General features: G+C 40.0%; 1 protein-coding gene across 1 annotated transcript in view; it reads left to right on the top strand.

The window, feature by feature from the left end:
- jupb (junction plakoglobin b) overlaps positions 1-20,114 on the top strand; it is a 58,331-nt gene that overhangs the window by 19,164 nt on the left and 19,053 nt on the right. Inside the window, exons 5-9 of the mRNA XM_026372544.1 lie at positions 615-816; positions 900-1,044; positions 1,688-1,791; positions 2,558-2,677; positions 8,036-8,254. Coding sequence (XP_026228329.1) covers positions 615-816; positions 900-1,044; positions 1,688-1,791; positions 2,558-2,677; positions 8,036-8,254 — 790 coding nt within the window. The remainder of the gene's footprint in view (positions 1-614; positions 817-899; positions 1,045-1,687; positions 1,792-2,557; positions 2,678-8,035; positions 8,255-20,114) is intronic.

The following is a 20,114-nucleotide window of genomic DNA, read 5'->3' as shown; positions in this document are numbered from 1 at the left end:
ATGGGGATCTTCACAAACTGCCATGGACAATCAGGGATGGCCACTAGAGTTTCCAACTTAGATTTGAGTCGCACTTACTGTTCATCATGACATCATCATAATTTTATTTTTGGCTTTAGGTACAAATATTGCTACAGGAATTTGGTGATGTCATGCTGCAACATTAGTAGAGTAGAATTAAAATGAAATAAAAATGTATTATATGAACAGGTCCACTAAATATTTATCTATTATTATTAACTGTCTTGAAAACTCTGGGTTTCACCAGACCCTACTCACAATAGAATAAACCTAACAATACCACTTTTGCAGTTAAGGTGAGTGGAGAAGGGAGGGGAAGGGTGTCCACACAATGACAGTAAAATGTGTCCACACAATCATAGAAAGGCAATATGCACACGTTTGCTTTTCATCTGCTCAGTGATGGAGGATGGAGCATTGTGTAAGTGACATCAATGTCAAAAGCTTTTTCACACATTTCATACCAACTTGTGTAGGTTAAATATTGATAGAGGTCAGCAAAGGTCATAGATCACTTAATGAATATTGAAATTAATTCATTCTATAAAATCTCTATATCCTGTTTTCTTTCTTTGTCTATTTCACTCATGCAGTTCACCAGTAGAATCAGTCTTATTTTATGCCATTACCACCCTTCACAACCTGCTGCTGCACCAAGAGGGGGCCAAGATGGCAGTTCGTCTTGCTGACGGCCTACAGAGAATGGTTCCCTTACTGAAAAAAAGCAATCCCAAATTCCTGGCCATCACCACTGACTGTCTCCAGCTCCTGTCTTATGGCAACCAGGAGAGCAAGGTGACTAAAAGATTTTGACATCAGGGAGATTCTTGTTGTGTCCACTTATTTATTACACAATCACACCTCCTGTTTCTTGTCAGCTCATCATCCTAGCCAATGGGGGTCCAGAGGGTTTGGTGTTTATCATGAGGAATTACAACTATGAGAAACTGCTGTGGACCACCAGTCGTGTTCTCAAAGTGCTGTCTGTGTGTCCCAGCAACAAGCCAGCAATAGTAGAGGCTGGTAGGTTCATAGCCCCAACTTGTGCCTTTCAGGTATTACATACAGTGCAAAATATTTGCCTCTTTCAAAACCAGCAAGTCCACATGTGAATAGCTCAAAAAAACTAAATTAGCTTTTTTGAAGCGGCCCAATCAAGTCTGGAATTAAATCAGTTCAGATGCTGTGGTATGACCTTAAACAGGCCATTCATCCTCCAATGTAGCTGAATTAAAACCGTTATGTAAAGAGTGGGCCACAATTCCTCCACAGTAAACTGCAGATATTGCAAATGCTTGAATGCAGTTGGCACAACCAGTATTAGTTTTAGGGGGCAATTACTTTTTTGCATAGGACCAGACAGGGTTGGACAACCTTTTTCCCTTTAGTAAATGAAATCATCATTTGAAAACTGAATTTTGTATTTATTTGGGTAATCTTCTTTATTTGTTTGTTATTTGCAAAGTACATTATTATATTAGATATTTATTACCCAGATACTCTGTAAAGCAGTACATGACAAATATAATATGTGACAGGCACAAGCTAGGGCTAGTATGTTCACATCTCTGAACATGAATACTGTATCTATATAGATAATTATAATCCACACATTGCAGATATGTAGTGTACAATATGCCGCTGCATTTTTTTCATTTGTGTCTAGGTGGTATGCAAGCTTTAGGCCAACATTTAACAGGATCCAGTCAGCGTCTGATCCAAAACTGTCTGTGGACACTCCGCAACCTGTCAGATGCTGCAACTAAACAGGTACATATTGTCAACTCAATTCTGTGTGCAAAGTAAAAGCCCCCTTTTACTTTTACTTATTCCAGACATTCATAGTCTCTGTTGTCAGCTAGACAACAGAGTTTAGTTTACACTGGAGATGAAGAGAGGTTGCGCTAACCCACTTGAGAGCTTTTCTGGAAAAGCAGATTCACACTGACATTGTGCTACACATAATCACATAATAATTCAAAATCCTGCAGCACACAGAGAAATCTTTAAAGCAGACTTTTGTACGAATTTTACTGCAATTTTACTGTTGGTGCTGAATTTTTAATAATTGACTAATTGTACTGAACTGCAATGAAATGTGAAATTGTGTTATTGCCCTTGAATCTGCTGCCCTTGTGCTGAAGCCAGTCTAGTACTGGGTTTTAAAATCTTTTTTTTTTTGCAAAATTAATTTACCATTTATAATATTGTTGTATATGGAAAATATTAACTAACTAACTAACTAACTTTAGAATATGATCCAGGTTTATTATTATTATTATTATTATATTATTATTATTATATTATTATTATTATTATTATTATTATGTCCTCAAATGTAGTTCCTCATATGCCACAGTGAAAAAAAGTTCAAAACAGTAAATGGTAATGGAAGATGAGAAAACTATAAACTGAAAATGTAGGCCAGCCCACAAGAAATACATTGTTACATTTTAACATTTCCATTTAAACATGTTTATATGTGCTTACACAGGCTGTTAATTATGTTCTGTCTGTGTTTATTCTGTCTCTGTAGGAGGGCTTAGATGGTTTGTTGCAGATACTGGTCACGCAGTTGGGCTCAGATGACGTCAACATGTTGACCTGTGCAACTGGCATCCTGTCCAACCTCACCTGTAATAACTCGCGCAACAAGGTAACACTGATTCTTGCTGCTTGTTGTTGTCTTATTGCCTGCTGTTCTTTTCTCTCTTCTCTTTCCACTCACCCCAACCAGTAGAGGCAGATGGCCGCCCACTATGAGCCTGGTTCTGCTGGAGGTTTCTTCCCCTAAAGGGAGTTTTTCCTCTCTACTGTTGCCTAAATCGCAATTTTGTTGTACTGTTGGACCAAGTGTGACTGTACAATGACAATAAAGCTTTATCATAAAGCTTGCTCAAATGGGATTGTTTAATAATTTTTTTGTATAAATATTTTCTGTAAGGTCTTAAACATTACACTGTAAAGTGCCTTGAGATAACTTCTGTTGTGAATTGGCACTATACAAATAAAACTGAATTGAATTGAATTGATAAAATGGCCAAATGTACATAGATGCCCACAGATGTTAACCCCGAAAAAAAGTACACATGCACAGCCAATCTGACTGCTGTCATAGCTACAAGTGGTAACTTATCAGTATACCTATATACGTATATGGTTCAGTAAGGTATGTACTACCTGCCAGTTGTTTTTTAAAAAAAGATTCAATTTATTTGCCATTTATTTCAGTTCAGGTATATAGGAATTCTTGAGGCTCTCTTGAAGTCAAGTAAAGAGTTATAAGTTTAAAATAAAAAAAAGTACACTTATTCTAAGAATAAAAAAAAAAGGAGTAATTAGACACTGTAAAAAGAATAACACAGTAAAAAAACTAATAAAATAATAAAAATAAAATAATAAGTATAATGGTATAGTGGTAATCTACCGACCATACTAAATACAATATGTAGTGTAATTTAAAAGAAACAAATTGTGCATAGGAAAGATGTCAGGGTGGATGGGTCAAAGAAAACACACTAGACTTTGAAACATGGTCCCAGTTTGTTTCCTGTTTCAAACTCAAAGTATTGTATTATATACAATATTGATTGGTAGATGATTGCTCTACGTCCTGAGCCACAGCCACCCAGTACATTTATATCACTCTAGAGAGGATGTAGACGCATACAGAGTATGTTAGAGGTGCACTTCGACGATCCGTTCAGAATTCTCCCCTAGTCTACGTAGACTAGGGTCACACACTCTTTGGTCAGGCTTGGTCCAAACACCGCCTACGGAAACTTGCAGTCCTTGTTCAGCTCACTCTGCGAACAGGAAAATGGTAGCAGCGAGGCCCCCATAGTTTCAACTATGGCTGCTGGATTCACTTCAAGACTGAAGCACAAAGATGGACTTATTCTGATTGCTACCCAACCCTGGGTCTCATTCGAAGTTTGAAGCTGTAAGTGTTACCATTTAAAAGTGTTTTGTCTTTTTAGTTTGCCGGGTTAGCCTGCTGAATGTAGTCAGTTATGCTAAACTGCTTCTCTCAGACTCAGAAGCAGGAGAAATTTTCGAAAAGAACAGCAGGCAACAAAAAACAACGACAACAAGCAGGAAAAACATTGGGTAGGTTAGTAGTCAAGTGTCTGCACTCTGGAGATACATTTCCAAGGCTAAGGATACTTGCAGAGGAGAACAGAGAGGATAAGGTAAATATAACTAGTCAGAAGAAAACTAGTTTCTTCCTGTGTTGCTGCAAATTATCCTGATGTCATATTTCATAAAATATTAATTTTGACTACAGTCTTCCCAGCAACTGTTTTCTAAAAATACTTTAACACCAATAAAAGAAACTATCAGAGATGTCACCTGGACCTTGAGGAGGGAGATCCAGACTGAGGGCTCTGAGGAAGTCAACAGACATGTTGTGAATCACTCACATTTCTCCCAAATCATAAGGAAGCTCTCTAATTCTCTTTCAGCAGTCTCACAATATTTCATCCCTCTGTAAAATGTCTTATGTTGTGTTTATTAGAGGATTCAGCTGTTCTTATATTGTGTAGCTGAATGCTGACAGATGTTTATTATTTTATCTTCTTCAATTTCTCTTACTGAGGTAAGAATGAACAGACACACTTTTTGTATATGGAGTACATCAGTGCTCATATGACAGCTATAGCTATTCATCAAATGAATGGTGTCATTACTAATACATATTTTTTCCTCCTTTAGTTTGAACAAGATGTTGAGACCACACTGGCTGGAATTACACCTTATTTCTTACATCCATGGAGGCACCAGCACCACAGGATTCTGAAACCTGAGAAAATTAAATATTGTTAAATACATTTTTATTTTAGGCCATGTAAAACTATTATCTTACTATTATTACTTACTATTATACTACTATTATCAGTTCAGTGCATAGTTGATTTGTCAGTACTATATTTTTATGGCAATTATTAATTTATGCACTGTCTAGGCTTTTCAGAGCCAGTCCTCAAGGACCCACTGCTCTTCTAATTTTCCTACAATCTCTGCCCTCCCCACAGCTTATTACCTGAATCGGGTTCAATCAATCAGAAGCTGGAAGGAAACACCTGGCCAGGTAATGAGCTGTGGACAGGGCAGGGGGTCCGTGAGGACCAAGTATGAAAAATCCCAGTCTGTGTTATTACGTTGGGACACAAAATGGTAACACTTTAAAGTGCAACTGCTGGTGATGTTAATAAAAACTTCAAATAACTGTAAAATTTCTGATGGCTCATATGTGTTATGTTATCTTTTGTCATGTTTTAATAAAGGCATGCAAATAATGTTTTCATAAAGGCATGCAAATTAATGGTGATATGATAAGGCCTGGAACAACCTCCTTGATGTCAATCAGTCTGGCTTCAAGAGTGGTCACTCCACAGAAACAGCCCTTCTGACTGTTGTGGAATCCCTACGGGTGGCAAAAGCTGCAGGTAACTCTTCTGTCCTTATTCTATTAGATCTATCTGCAGCCTTTGACACTGTGAACCATCAGATTCTTATGACTGCACTCTCAGACTTGGGCATCTCTAGAACAGCTCTAGCCTGGCTTTGGTCTTACTTTTCCGAACAAACCTTCAAGGTATCCTGGCAGGGGCTTGTTTCCAACCCTCATAACCTCTCCACTGGTTAGGGCAGGGCTCAGTCCTCGGTCCTCTTCTTATTTCTATATATACTTGTTCTCTAGGCTCTATCATGCATTCTCATGGCTTTTCTTATCACTGATATGCGGACGACACACAGCTCTTCCTGTCCTTTCCGCCGGATGACTCTACTGTCTCGTCTCGCATCTCTGCCTGTCTCTCTGACATCTCTGCCTGGATGAGAAAAAGACACCTTCAACTTAATATTCCAAAGACTGAAGTCCTATTCTTCCCTGCCAGACCTTCAACTCAACACAACATCAGCAGTAACACTGGATCTGTGGTGATTGTCCCAGCTAAGATGGCCAGAAACCTGAGGGTCATCATTGATGATCAGCTGACCTTCATGGAGCACATCGCCACAGTCTCTAGGCCGTGTAGATATGCTCTCCACAATATCAGAAAGATCAGACCCTACCTGATGGAGTACTGGACTCAACTCATTGTACAGGCGTTGATCTTATCTCGTCTTGACTACTGCAATGCACTGCAACTCCACAGCTCCATCTTATCTTAGTTCAATCGTTCAGGTCTACATCCCCTCCCGTCCACTGTGCTCAACCGGTGAACGACGTCTGGTGGTACCAGCACCACACAGTCGAAACCAAGGAAAACTCTTCAGCTCAGTGATACCACCATGGTAGAATGAGCTGCCTAACTCTGCACGCTTAGCCACCTCACTTGCAATCTTTAAAAAAACTGCTGAAAACAGAACTATTCCACATCTTCTTTTGCACTTAAAAAAAAAAACAACAAAAAAAACATTTTTCTGCTTTTTGTACTCACATCTCTTGAAACAGAAACACTTTTTTGATAGCACTTTGCTTTGATGTTTTTTCTCCTTGTCTTAGATTTTGTTTGGTTGCCTTGTTCCTCACTTGTAAGTCGCTTTGGATAAAAGCAAATTTGGGGTGGCAGTAGCTCAGGTGGTAGAGCAGTCATCTACCAATCCGAGGGTGAGTGGCTCGATTCCCAGTTCCTCCTGGGTACTTGGAAAAGACACTGAAACCCTGTAGTAGCGCCGACTCAGTCTGGCAGCTATCCAAAACGAATTTCCCCAAGGGGATCAATAAAGTATACATTATTATTATGACTAAATATAATAAAGGCAAACCTCATTTGCTTATGTGTTCTTCTTAGTTGTAAATGCCCATAGTCAGTAACTAGTCCAGATCAGGGAGAGTGGTCCTGCTGCTATGCTTAAAAACATATATTTGAGGTTATATTCTGTAGACACCCTTGCACAATTTTGTTGAAAAATGTGAGCCAAGAGCAGTATCAAGCATATGAAACTAAAACAGACATGTACAGATAGGCAGATGGTATTATGTCCTATAATACGGTTAGTTACATAAACTTATTTACTAAATGTCCTATTCTGTCAAAATGTTTGTTCGTCTGTGCAAATGCTATTTACAGACATCAGGTCTAAGTTGGTTAAATGTAACTAAAGTTGGTTATAAAACCAACTTAGACCTGAGCTAACAGTAACTATTTACTACTTTGTTACTGTAGTGTTATCAACAAAAATAGGTAACGCTAACCATTTTTGGTGTTAGCTGCATGCTATACTAACAATTACACAAAGCTGTTTACTGACCTTTCAGAACATCCTGAAATCCATAAAAACCACCGAGCCTCTAGGTCTGACTCCAGCTGACCTCAGCATAACAGCATTTATAGTATTGGAATTCATACTAAAATACTATATCTGGTCTGCTTTTCTTTCACCAAAAAACATCTTTTCAGGTGATCATAATGCACTAAACTTGTAATCAGTCAGTCTGCCTATTTAAAGGGTGAAAAGTGGTCACTGTGCAGTTTGGTATCATGATGTGTACCACACAAAAAATCGACGACAAAGGAGAGAGTTGTTCCAGGAGATTAGAAATAAATGAGACAAACATGTTAAAGGTAAAGGCTAGTTGCACATATTATTCAGATGTTTAAGGTCAACAGCACTGTAGCCAACCTCCCTGGACATGGACAGCTATACAAATGGTAACCAAAGAGCCCAGAACAACTTCCAAAGAGATTAGAGGTGAACCCCAAGGTCAAGGTACATAGTGTCAGTCACAATTTGAGCCAAAGTGGACTTAATGGAAGATGACGAACTCCACTCCATTTATTGACATAAATAGCATATTGACAAGCCACAAAGCTACTGCTGCCCAGGGTCAGAAAGCTTGGTCTCAGTCACATGTCATAGGTCAGTGAACAGTATGCTTGTTCAAGCCATATTGAAAAATGAATTTCTGTGTTTGAGGTTTTTCTGCAACACATTAAGCTTCACTGCTCATTAGCATTTCAGTTGAGGAATTCAATTCTGTTCTTTTCTACCTGTTATCCCTCAGACTCTGGTGACTCAGTATGGTGGTGTGGAGGCACTGATTCATGCTGTGCTTCGTGCTGGGGAGAAGGAGGATGTTGCTGAGCCAGCAGTCTGCGCTTTGCGCCACCTCACCTCCCGGCACCAGGACGCAGAGCTGGCCCAGAATGCTGTGCGACTGCACTATGGGATTCCTGCTGTCGTTAAGCTGCTGGGGCAGCCTCACTACTGGCCTGTAGTAAAGGTAAGGGGAGGCAGCAATGTGATAGAACTGATTGAAATGCAGTGCAACTTTAACTGACTGAATTAGATAAAACGTAAAGGAAAAAGAAAGAGAAAATATGTGAACAGCATTGAATGTGTTGATATGATGTCAGCTGGCCTTGAAGAGGAGGTGATGATACAGAAGACTGTACTTAGCACTTGTGACACAAATTCAGCACTGCTGCACTGGTACAGAAATAAAACACGTAACACTGTATGTAACAAATACAAGTATACAGAAAGAACACAGAAGCACACACATAGCATGACACACTTTTCCCTCATGCTTCATGTCCAAAACACATCAGCTGTGACAACAGCCGCTGGCGTGCTGTGTCCCTGGAGACACACATAGACAGATGAAGAGAGTGACCGACACTGAGAGCTCCAGAGACAAGGCTGTTTGGTTTCTCAGTAAGGAGGAGAGATTGAGACTGTGTGAAACTCAGTAAAAGCAAAAAAGAGAGACAGTAAGTAAAATTAACATGACACCTCTAAAGCCACAATGCACAATACAAAAAATGCTGGAGGAAAATAACAATATACTGTAGCTATTGTTAGCACTCTACTATAGACCTTTGATGTACTACCACAATACTACTACTACGACTACTACTGCTACCACTAATTTGTTTATAGAGCACTAACGTGTTACAAAGTGCTTCATGTAAGAAACAAAAAGCACAGACAACCCAACAGATCCAACTTGAGCAAGCACTAGGCAAAACTGCCTTTAGAGGAAGAAACCTCCAGCAGAACCAGGCTCAAGTTAGTCAGCCGTCTGCCTTGACTGGTTGGAGTGCGGAAAACAATAAACAATAAACAAACAACTACTACATCAGTCCTTTGGAAAACCAGTTCCAAAAGGAAAAGTTAATAGGAAGTTGTCCTAAATAAGGAGTTGTCCCTGTTTAAAGGAGATCAGGAAAGGCTTGCCGGTAGAGATATGTTTTAAGGAGAGATTTAAAATATGCTACTGAGTCAGTTGATCTTATTTCCTCAGGTAAGTCAAGTTTTGGGGGCTCTAACTGCAAAAGCTCTGTCACCTCTAGTTTTCATTCTAACATCAGGATCATATAGAAGATTTCTACTAGAGGCTCTCGGGCTACGTGGCATTCATAAGGCTTTAACAGCTGGGCTATATAGCTGGGGGAAAGGCTATGCAGGCCTTTAAAAGTTAATTAATAAAATTTCTAAAATCTCTAAAAATGAAAATCTATACTAAAACATACTGGAAGCCAGTTCAAGGAAGCTAAGACAGGAGTAATATGTTCATATTTTCTTTTTCTAGTTAACAGTCTTGCAGGAGAGTTATGAACAATCTGGAGCCAATCTGGATCACTTTTGAATCATGAAATGATTGAATTGAATGTATTTTGGAGATCCTTTTTAGGTGATTAAAAACATGTCTGAACAGGCTTTGTGACATTAAAGTCTAATTTACTATTGAACCAAACGCCATGACTTTTTCCATACAGGGCAAAATGTATTTAACTACATGTTGTGGACTGATAACAACTGTTTCTGTTTTGTTATCTCATATATACACTCATGTAAGGAACTCTTACATGTGTGTCTCAGGCCTGAGACCTTAAAAGGATAGTGCAGCTGAGTGTCATCAGTGTAGCAATGGAAAGAAACACTATGTTTACGAATAATATGTCCAAGAGGGAGCATGTACAGAGAGACACAATTCAACATAATCTCTGTGCTGTAATGCAAAAATTCATCAGAAATTTAATAGTTATCTGCAGCTAGGAATAAATGTTTAAACATGTACTTTTCTAAAATCTTAGCTATGAGAGAGATATGGAGATTGGTCTGTAGCTTTCAAGGAGAAAACGATCTAATCCAGGTTTTTTCAAAAGAGCTTGGACACATGCAATTTTAAGATAATCTGGGACATATCCAGTGGACAGAGAAGTATTGAAAATATTCAGAAGAGATGGAGCAAGCAAATCAATAATAGAGATTAAGAACTGAGCTGGAATGACATGAACTGGACTAGAAGATGTTTTCATACCTGAGACAGTTTGTAATAACTCAGAGAAGGACATGGGAGGAAACCAGCTTAAAGTGCTTTCTTTAGAAGGGTGAGAAACGTTGATGGGTGAGGTTTTGAGAAAATAGAAGCTCTGATTGTTTCTATTTTATCATTATAATAGGTTAAGAACTTCTGAAACTCAGCCTGAAACAAAACTTCACCACGTGATTGTGGAGATGATCAGGTCTAAGAAGTATTTAGCTCTGGCATTCTTTACAATTGTATTGTAGTGGAGTAGTCTTTAATAGCTTAGGAATGCACTTGAAGTTCAGTTTGCTTCCATCTGCTTTCCTACACTGAGCTTTACAGCTACAAATACTGACATCTATTCAAGGTTGTTTGTTGGTGGCTTTACCGGACACATTGGCAATATCTAAGGGAGCAGCTGCTTCTAGAGCAGAGGCACAGATATTATCGAAAAGGCGGATGATATTATCAATATGTGATATGCGTAAGACATACATTGCTTTAACACAGAAAATGTACTAGTGAACTTTGCTGTTGTCTGGCGGCGTTTAATGATGATATTTTGAGGTACAGTGGTTGGATGGAGACAAGTATCAAATAAAACACATGATCTGAGATGGAATCCTTTAACTCAATGGAGTTTAGAGGTAATCCTAAAGTGAATATCAAATCAACAGTGTGGCCCTAGTTATGAGTGGGGACTTTAACGTGTTGAACCAGGGTTAAAAGATTCAGTTAGACTGATAAAATCATTTGCTGTTATATTTATATCACTATCTGTATGAAAGTTAAAGTTAAAGCAATAATTACCTTATCATACCAAACAGCAATGTCAGCAAAATAGATAAAGAATTCTGGTAAAAAGTTACTGTTTACTTTTGGTGGGTGGTAGATGACAGTACAACATACAGGAAGAGAGCAGTGGATAAGAAACAACAGAGCTTTAAAGCTGTGAACCTGTTTAAGAAGAAGTGAGCATTTAAATTGATTTTTAAAGACTACAGCAACACCACCACCCTGACCAAACTTAGTCTAGGGGAGTTAAAATAAATCAAATTTGGGGGGGCAATTCAATTCAATTCAATTCAATTCAATTCAATTCAATTCAATTCAATTCAATTCAATTCAATTCAATTCAATTTGTATAGCGCCTTTTACAATTGTGATTGTCACAAAGCAGCTTTACACAAGAAAATAAATTATGGAAGTTTACATGAACAGTGAATGTGTATGAATCATAATAATCAGAATGTCCCTGATGAGCAAGCCGAGGGCGATGGTGGCAAAAAACTTAAGAAACTCTCTCAAGAAACCTTGAGAGGAAGCACACTCAACAGAGAACCCATCCTCACATGGGTGATCACATACTATGTGTTAGGCAGCAGGCAGTTCAGTATAACAGTTCATGTCTTTGAGTTACTATGGAGTCCGGTTAGGTATTGGAGGCTCTGGTAGACTTGTAGGGAATTCCAGTCCTGGACTATCGAGCCACTGCCGTTGAGTCAAGACCTCAGAAATACAGCTGTCGACGTCAGCCGAAGCCCTCGTCATGGTAGCGTGGAGCCAACCCCAGTCACCAGACGTATCCCACTGAGACCACACGAGGCATCCAAGCGACCAGATCTCCAACCAGAAGTAGGGAACCAGGACGAGAGAGACGGGTCCAGAGGTCAGAAGCTGGAATGACGTATAGCTCGACAGAGAGACAGGAAGAGGGAAAGAGAGAGAGGGAGAGGGAAAGAAAGAGAGAAGAGGAGAGATAACAGTTAGGTATGATCACAGTCACATAATGTATGAGTTGAATGTATATTTAGTGCAGAGTGCAAGCAGGAACTCCCGCAGGACTAACTATGACAGCTTAACTAAAAAGGTGAGCTAGAAGGAAACACAGACATGAGGGCTCCCTGGGCTGTAGAGCAGCCAGTCACTTCACCGTCAACAAGAGGTGCAGAGGTCTTGCAACTGGACACACTCACCTATTCTCAGCCAGGTTTCATTTAAGTAAAGAATCCAAATTCTGTGAGAGGATTTAGGAGAGATGCCTTGTTAGAGAGGGATGTGACATTTAGGAGAGCAAATCTTGTTATAGCGAGAATATTATTTATACTGGGGCCGGTCAGAGGCTTAACAAGATTAAAAACATTTCTTTGTACTGCTCTGTAGCCTCATTGCTATCTGTTGCTGGAATATTATTGACACTTATTGGACTATCAATGGAGCTGAGGAAACTTACCCAAGGACACTTTGGCATGTGACAGAAGGAGCCGCGAATTGAACCACCAAACCCATGATTGATAGATGATTGCTCTACCTCCTGAGCCACAGCCATCCCTCAGGGAAAGGTAGCGGGAAAGGATCTCCAGGTGTTAAGTGGATGGACCATCAGTCATGAGGAGTACACTGAATGGCATACTTCATATTAGCAGCAAGCATGCGGCTGCCCAGATGGCTGGGATGCAATCTGTCATTCCTGAAGAGTGAGGGTCGATCCCAGAAGAGATTAAAGTTGTCAATAAATCCATGTTCCTTTGCCTAAAATGGGAATAGGGACAGGAATAAAGACAGAATAGCCACATGACTTTAGAAAGCCAAAAAGGACATTAAAGTCCTGACCCAGAGCTCGGGAGCCCTAAACAGCATCTGAGTACAGCCTCCTTCAGCATTTTCCGGTGTGCAGACCTTGTAGAAGGCCGCGACTGCTGCCCCAGCCAATTGCTGGGGCTCAATCGGACATTACACTGACTTTGTATTGTAAACTGACAAGATTAATTTTGTATAATGTAACCACACAAAAAAACACAAAACTAACAACTAGATTTTTTGGTTTGCAGATGAATTTAACATTATATTCTAAGTAACAAACAAGACATTATCATATTCCAAGCAGATAAGATCAAATCCAAATTTCATATACTGTACAGTTAAACTAATGTCTAAATACTGTATGTATCAATAAAACATTTTTTTAGCATGCAACATGGAGTACTGGATGCTTTGTTGTGCTGGACAATTTAGATTTTTTGAGTGGAGTATGTGCTTATATTCAAGTGTAATATACAGTGTAGTATACTATTCTTGATTGGTGACCAGTGTTTATTTTTAATATGGTTCAGGTGAATAGAGGGGACAAAGAGAAACCAAAAAATACCTAGTTAGTCAAAGTCCAAAAAAAAATTCAATAAAAAAAAATCTATACACAATCATCATAACAATAACAACCATTACTAACATTAAAAATTATACCAATAATATTAACAAAAACATTTAAATATAAAATCCATACAACAATAACAAGAAATTCCATATAAACTCAAACTTAAACTCAAGGCCAAGTCACCAACCAGAAGCCTGTTTGTCATAGGCAGGATCTACGCCCACATAGCCAACAATGAAGTAGAATCCAACCACCAGCCGCCCTGAGAGGCATCCCCCAAATCCATGGTTGAATAAGTGTTAATGATGTGGTTAAAACTGAGGAGCATTCAGTACCAGGTGGGGCAGTGGGTGGGGACAGCCGTTAAGCTGACATAATTTCTACGACCACCGCAACCAGGAGAGTACTACGCCCACATTGCAGGCCCCACAGTACCCTGAGGTGGCCCAACCACCAAGGCAGGCACAGCCCCCGTTGTGAGGATGTTTCTAAAGCAATAACAAAGTGCTGTATTGAATGATGCTTAATTTCTTAATTTTCCAATTCATGAGGATTGTATTCTTTGCAATGCAGAGGGCGGTAAGAGGTTGACCTCCAGATCAAGCCCATCTATTCAATTCAATTAAATTTTATTTGTATAGCGCTTTTAATAATTGTCATTGTCACAAAGCAGCTTTCCACAACCAAAGAAACTATGGAAGTTTATATGAACAGTGAAAGTGTATGAATCAGATAGTCCCTGATGAGCAAGGCGAGGGCAACAGTGGCAAAGAAAAACTCCCTGAGAAGGCAAGGAACTTAAAAATGCTACTTAAAAATGTAAATGCAACAGTATCAAGTATTGTTCCAAGTGAAGCACCAATACTATTAACAAGATAGTCCACTTGTGCTGGATTAACGTTGAAATAACTGCCTTCCTCTGTGTTGGTACATGGCTCTGAAATAAAAGATGGAATCAGTTCCTTAAATTTTTCAACAACATTTTAACATAAACTACTGTAGTGAATCTTATCAGTAGCTTTATTAAAGATTGGTAGTGTAAATTCAAATGTTATTAAGAAATGGTCAGATAAAAGAGGGTTTTGGAGAAAAACTATTAACTGATCAACTCCCACACCATATGTCAGAATAAGATCAAGGGTGTGATTAAAACAGTGAGTGGGTTTATTTACATTTTGGGTAAAACCAATGGAGTCTCATAGTGAATTAAATGCAGTGTTGAGGCAGTTATCATCAACATCTACATGGATATTAAAGTCACCCACTATAATGACTTTATCTGCACTAAAAACTAAGTCAGATATAAACTCTGAGAATTCAGTTAAAAAAAAGAGCAAGGGAAAGGTGGACGGTACACAATAACAAATGAGAACCAGAAGAAACTAATCAATGAGTCAAACTTCAAGCTGCTTAAAAGACACGAAGGCCTGGATGTCCTCCAATTTCCTTCTCTTAAATCCAGAAAAGACAGAGGTTATTTTGTTTGGGCCTAAAAATCTCAGAGACACTATGTCTAATCACATTCTTACCCTAGAGATGACTTAGTATTGACCTCAAGTAACACTGTGAAAAATCTCAGAGTTATTTTTGACCAGGATATCTCCTTTACTTCATACATCAAAGAAATCTCTAGAACTGCCTTTTTCCACCAAAGAAACATTGTTAAAATTACTTTAGTCCATGCATTTGTTACTTCCAGACTGGACTATTGTAATTCCTTATTAATGGGATGTCCCAATAACTCATTAAAAAGCCTCCAGTTAATCCAAAATGCTGCAGCCAGAGTTTTGACTGGAATTAGCAAGATAGATCATATTTTTCCTACGTTAGCTTCTCTCCATTGGCTCCCTGTAAAATCCAGAATTGAATTTAAAATTCTTCTCCTCACTTATAAATCCCTTAATAATCAGGCTCCATCTTATCTTATAGACCTTATCGTTCCATATTTTCCAAGCAGAACTCTCCGTTCTCAGGCTGCAGGTTTACTTGTGGTTCCTAGAGTTTCCAAATGTAGAATGGGAGGCAGAGCCTTTAGCTATCAAGCAGCCCTCCTGTGGAACCAGCTCCCAGTTCAGCCCAGTTCAGGTTCGGGAGGCAGACACCCTCTCCACATTTAAGACTTGACTTAGAATAGAAAAAAAGTTAGAGCTGGATCTTTTGACTCTGAATTATCTCTTAGTTCTGCTGATATAGGATAGTCTGCTGGGGGAACTTTGATACACTGAGCTCCTCTCCTCTCTCCTTTCTCCTATATGCATTCAAATGCCACCATTGCATGTCATTAACTTTGTGTCATCTCTCTCCTGTAGTTGTGTTTCCTCCTCTCTGTCTCCCTCTCTCTGTACTTTTATGCAGGTATCCTCAGCTTGGAGCTGTATATCTCCAGAATCCAGTTGACCTGCCCAGTGTTCTTGCTGCTTGTTGTTGTTGTTTTTGTTGCCTGCTGTTCTTTTTTCCCTCCTCTTTCCACTCACCCCAACCGGTCGAGGCAGATGGCCGCCCACTATGAGCCTGGTTCTGCTGGAGGTTTCTTCCTCTAAAGGGAGTTTTTCCTCTCCACTGTTGCCTAAAGCTTGCTCAAATTGGGGTTGTTGGGTTTTCTATATTATTTTTCGTATAATTATTCTCTGTAAGGTCTTAAACCTTACACTGTAAAATGCCTTGAGATGAATTCTGAATCAGAAGCCTTTATTGTCACTGTCCAAGAATACAATGAATTTGTAGCAGCCTTGGAGTGGTAGTATGTTCAAGTAGTCAAATAAAAATAAAGTAATTATAAAAATATAATAAAGGTGCAAGTAAGTAGAAAAAAGTGTGAAAAAACAGTACATTAATATAACTAATGTGTATGGAATGGAGGTAGAGCTGTATTGCACATTGCCATATTGCACATCGCAGTTATTACACGCAGAACTTGTCCATTAAGTGTAGAATGAGAGGTCCAGCTGCTTAGTGCAGTATGTAGAGGTGTTTGTATGTCAAGTCAGAGTGAGGTGTGGTTAGTGTATGTGTGTGTTCATTATGATGATTGCTTGTGGAAAGAAGCTGTTCCTGAGTCTGTTTGTTCTGGTTCTGATGGACAGGTACCTCCTGCCAGAAGGCAGCAGGTCAAACAGGGGGAAAGCAGGGTGGGTGCAGTCATTGGTGATACTAGCCACTCTGCTGAGGCAGCGTGACAGGTAAATGTCCTTCAGGAGGGGAGAGGGGCAGCCGATGATCCTCCGCGCTGTCTTTACCACCCTCTGGAGCCTCTGCCGCTCTGCTTCAGTACAGTGGGAAAACCACACTGTGATGCAGTAGGACAGGACGCTCTTGATGGTTGAGCGGTAGAAGGTTACCAGCAGCTCCTGACCTACATTGTTCTTCCTGAGCCCTTTCAGGAAGTACAGGTGCTGCTGTGCCTTCTTGATGACAGTCTTGGTGTTAATAGACCAAGTGAGGTCCGCCGAGATGGTGGTGCCCAGGAGGGTGAAGCTGTGGACCCTCTCCACGCAGTCACCATTGATGTAATGTGGAGGTGGGTCTGGTTTGTGCTTCCTGAAGTCCAGGATGATCTCCTTGGTCTTAGTGGTGTTCAGGATGAGGCTGTTAGCCTGACATCACACAGACAGTTTCAGGTCTTCATCTCTGTAGGCAGACTCGTCATCCCCAGAGATCAGCCCTACCACAGTAGTAGCGTCCGCTTCACTATGGCGTTGCTGGTGTGGGCTGGACGGTAGTCAGTGAGGCAGGCTGTTATGGGAATAATGGTGGATGACTTCAGACAGGCAAGGATGGAAGCCTGTGCCAGAGACAGTTTGAAAATTTTCGTGAAGACCCAGGAACACAGTCGGGCCCAGCCACTTTCCTAGGGTTCACTCTGCTGAACATGTGTACCACATCCTGTGTCTGCACAGTCAGTGCTTTGGAGCTGAGAACAGATTGAGGTAGAGGTAGCGGGATTGCAGACTGCAGTGGTGTAGTCTTGAAGCGCGAGAAGAACGTGTTCAGCTCTTTCACCAGTGCGGCGCTGGAGTGTGCAGCTGTGCTGGTCTGTCCCTTGAAGTTGGTCAGCTGTTGTTGTCCCTGCTACACCTGCCGAGGGTTGTTGTTGGAGAGGTGGTCCTCTGCAAAAACAACTCTCTTTTTCTCTGTTGTGAATTGTTGCTATACAAATAAAACTGAATTGAAATTTAATTGAATTAAAGCACAAACAAACACAGTCACACCTCATACACACAGATTGTGAACTGCATTTATGCACCCTTAATGTTTACAATGCAGATCACTGAGAAAGAGTCAGAATGTCTATCTCTGGTATAATACACTGATGATTTTTGATATAACAGAAATTCAGATTGTTACACAATCAGCAGTATCCTAATGTTAATCACTGCTAATCAAATAGGTGGCGTTAACAAGGCAGCTTCGCTGTCACCACATTATTGTGGGGGGTTCAAGATTCTGCCAAGAATCCTGATAGGATACATTTGGACAGTTTCTGTTGTTGAAAACGCAGCAGTTGCTGCATTTGTAGCATAATCAATTAAATCGTTGACTGTCTAATGAATGCTGCTTGATCAGAATGGATTATATGACGGGTTGGGTGTGGCTCGATAGATAGAGCAGTTGTCTGCCAGTCACAGGATTGGTGGTTCAATTCCCGGCTGCCATGTCATATGCCAAAGTGTCAAGATACTGAACCCCATTTTGCCCCCGGTGAGCCAGGTCAGCTGCATAGCAGCTCTGCCATCGCTGTGTGAATGGGTAAATGAGACGCAGTGTAAAGCGCTTTGAGTACCAGCTAGGTAGAAAAGCGCTATATGAGTGCAGACCATTTACCATATGGGGAGTAATTTTCAAGTCTTCAGGTGAGTGCTTTGCAGGTTACTTTCAGGTCTACATTTATTAGTGAAATTGATCGGTAACTTTATGGAAGTGTAGGATCTTTTCCTGGTTTTTGCCGCAGGCTTATGACTGTGGAATTCATGTTTGGGGGTATTATACCTGGTTTAACTTGGGCTATCATTTTGTAAAAAGTGGGTGCAAGTATGGTCCAGAATCCCTTATAGATGTCAGCTTGGAAACCATCCGGCCACAGGTCTTTTTTATTTGGCATCTGCTGTAGGGGTTTATGAAGTTCAGCCAAGGATAGTAATAGGTCCAGAGTGACAATTTGTTTATTTTGTCTAGTTTTGGTAATTCCAAAATTATTTAGGAAAGATTCAATGGTAGGTGGGTATATTTGTGATGTATATATGTTTTGATAAAATTATTTGAAAGCATTATTTCTTTCTCAGCATAGGAAATCTCAAGTGATTTGATTTATTGTTCTTATTCTGATTCATATAACATAACTTTTTTTTTTCTTGTGTGTTGGATATTAAATGATTCTGCCTCACATACCTGCCTTTGTCTGGAGGTTGAAATGTTCCCATTCAAGTAGCTTCTTCTTGTCTGTGGCTGTGGCTCAATAGGTAGAGCAGTTGACTGCCAATCACAGGATTGGTAGTTTGATTCCCGGCTGCCACGTCACATGCCAAAGTGTCCTTGGGCAAGATACTGAACCCCTAGTTGCCCCCGGTGAGTCAGGTCAGCTGCATAGCAGCTCTGCTATGTGTGTGTGCTTGTGTGTGAATGGGTGAATGAGAAGCAGTGTAAAGCGCTTTGAGTACCAGCTAGGTAGAAAAGTGCTATATAAGTGCAGACCATTTACCATTTGTCATGCTCACCTTTCATCTATCCCCAGAAAGATCAGGCCCAATTCACTCCTTCATTCATTCCTTCCATTGTTTCACCTAACAAGTACTCTGGCGAGGGATGGAGTGAAACCAAACTTGTGGTCTCTAACCAACTATCTTTAAACTGATGAAGCTACTTGGATGAGTAGTGAAACGTTTCAGTCTAACAAGAAGGAAGTTCAGTTGCCATGACTCAACTTCCAGATAAGTTGCCCTAGACACCTGAGAATTTTTGCCTTTGCTGTCTCCAAATGAACACAAGGTGAGGATAAGTAACACTGAAACTTGTCTGAACCATCTGGTAAATCCAAATTGTTTACTAAAAAGTAAGCTGGACATGAGCTTAAGTGATTCACTGGTGCAAAGATTGTGTATTCCCTGTAGGGTGGGGTAAGATCATCAAGTGTCACAAAGACTAAAATCATTCATGTACTGTTTTAAGGTTTCTACCAACTGCCATTTCCTGTTATTCCTTTCTGTGCTTAGTCGGAGCAGGTTCAGGTTATACACCAAATTAAAGTCCCCTTCTATTATAAGCTTTGCACCAGTGTGAGTAGACACTGATGTAAAGAAAGTCTGAAAGAAAGAGGGGTCGTCAACATTAGGGTCATATACACGTTGTCAAAATTAGGGCATGGGGCACACAACAGCACACATACAGGCAGCAACGAGGCTGAATCGCTGGTGTTGAAAGAATAAAAAAATGAAGATGTAAAAGTGGGGAAAGCATAAGGAAGTAAAGCCAAATTACTTATTTAGTTATGATTAAATTAGTTTTAATCACAGTCCTTTATTCTCTTTTTTTGACTGGGAGCCCTGGCCCATCAGTTAGAAGCCATAGATAGGCCATATTATGCTCTTTCCTATTTTTAGATGCATATTTATTGTTTTCATGATGGGTTTACATATTTAGCAATGCCAAAGTTCTTAAACATATGTGGACATGGACATATGT

The sequence above is a fragment of the Anabas testudineus genome, chromosome 8 (assembly GCF_900324465.2).
Source record: "Anabas testudineus chromosome 8, fAnaTes1.2, whole genome shotgun sequence".
Classification (NCBI taxonomy): Eukaryota; Metazoa; Chordata; class Actinopteri; order Anabantiformes; family Anabantidae; genus Anabas; species Anabas testudineus.
This window is presented reverse-complemented; position numbering and strand designations above follow the sequence as displayed.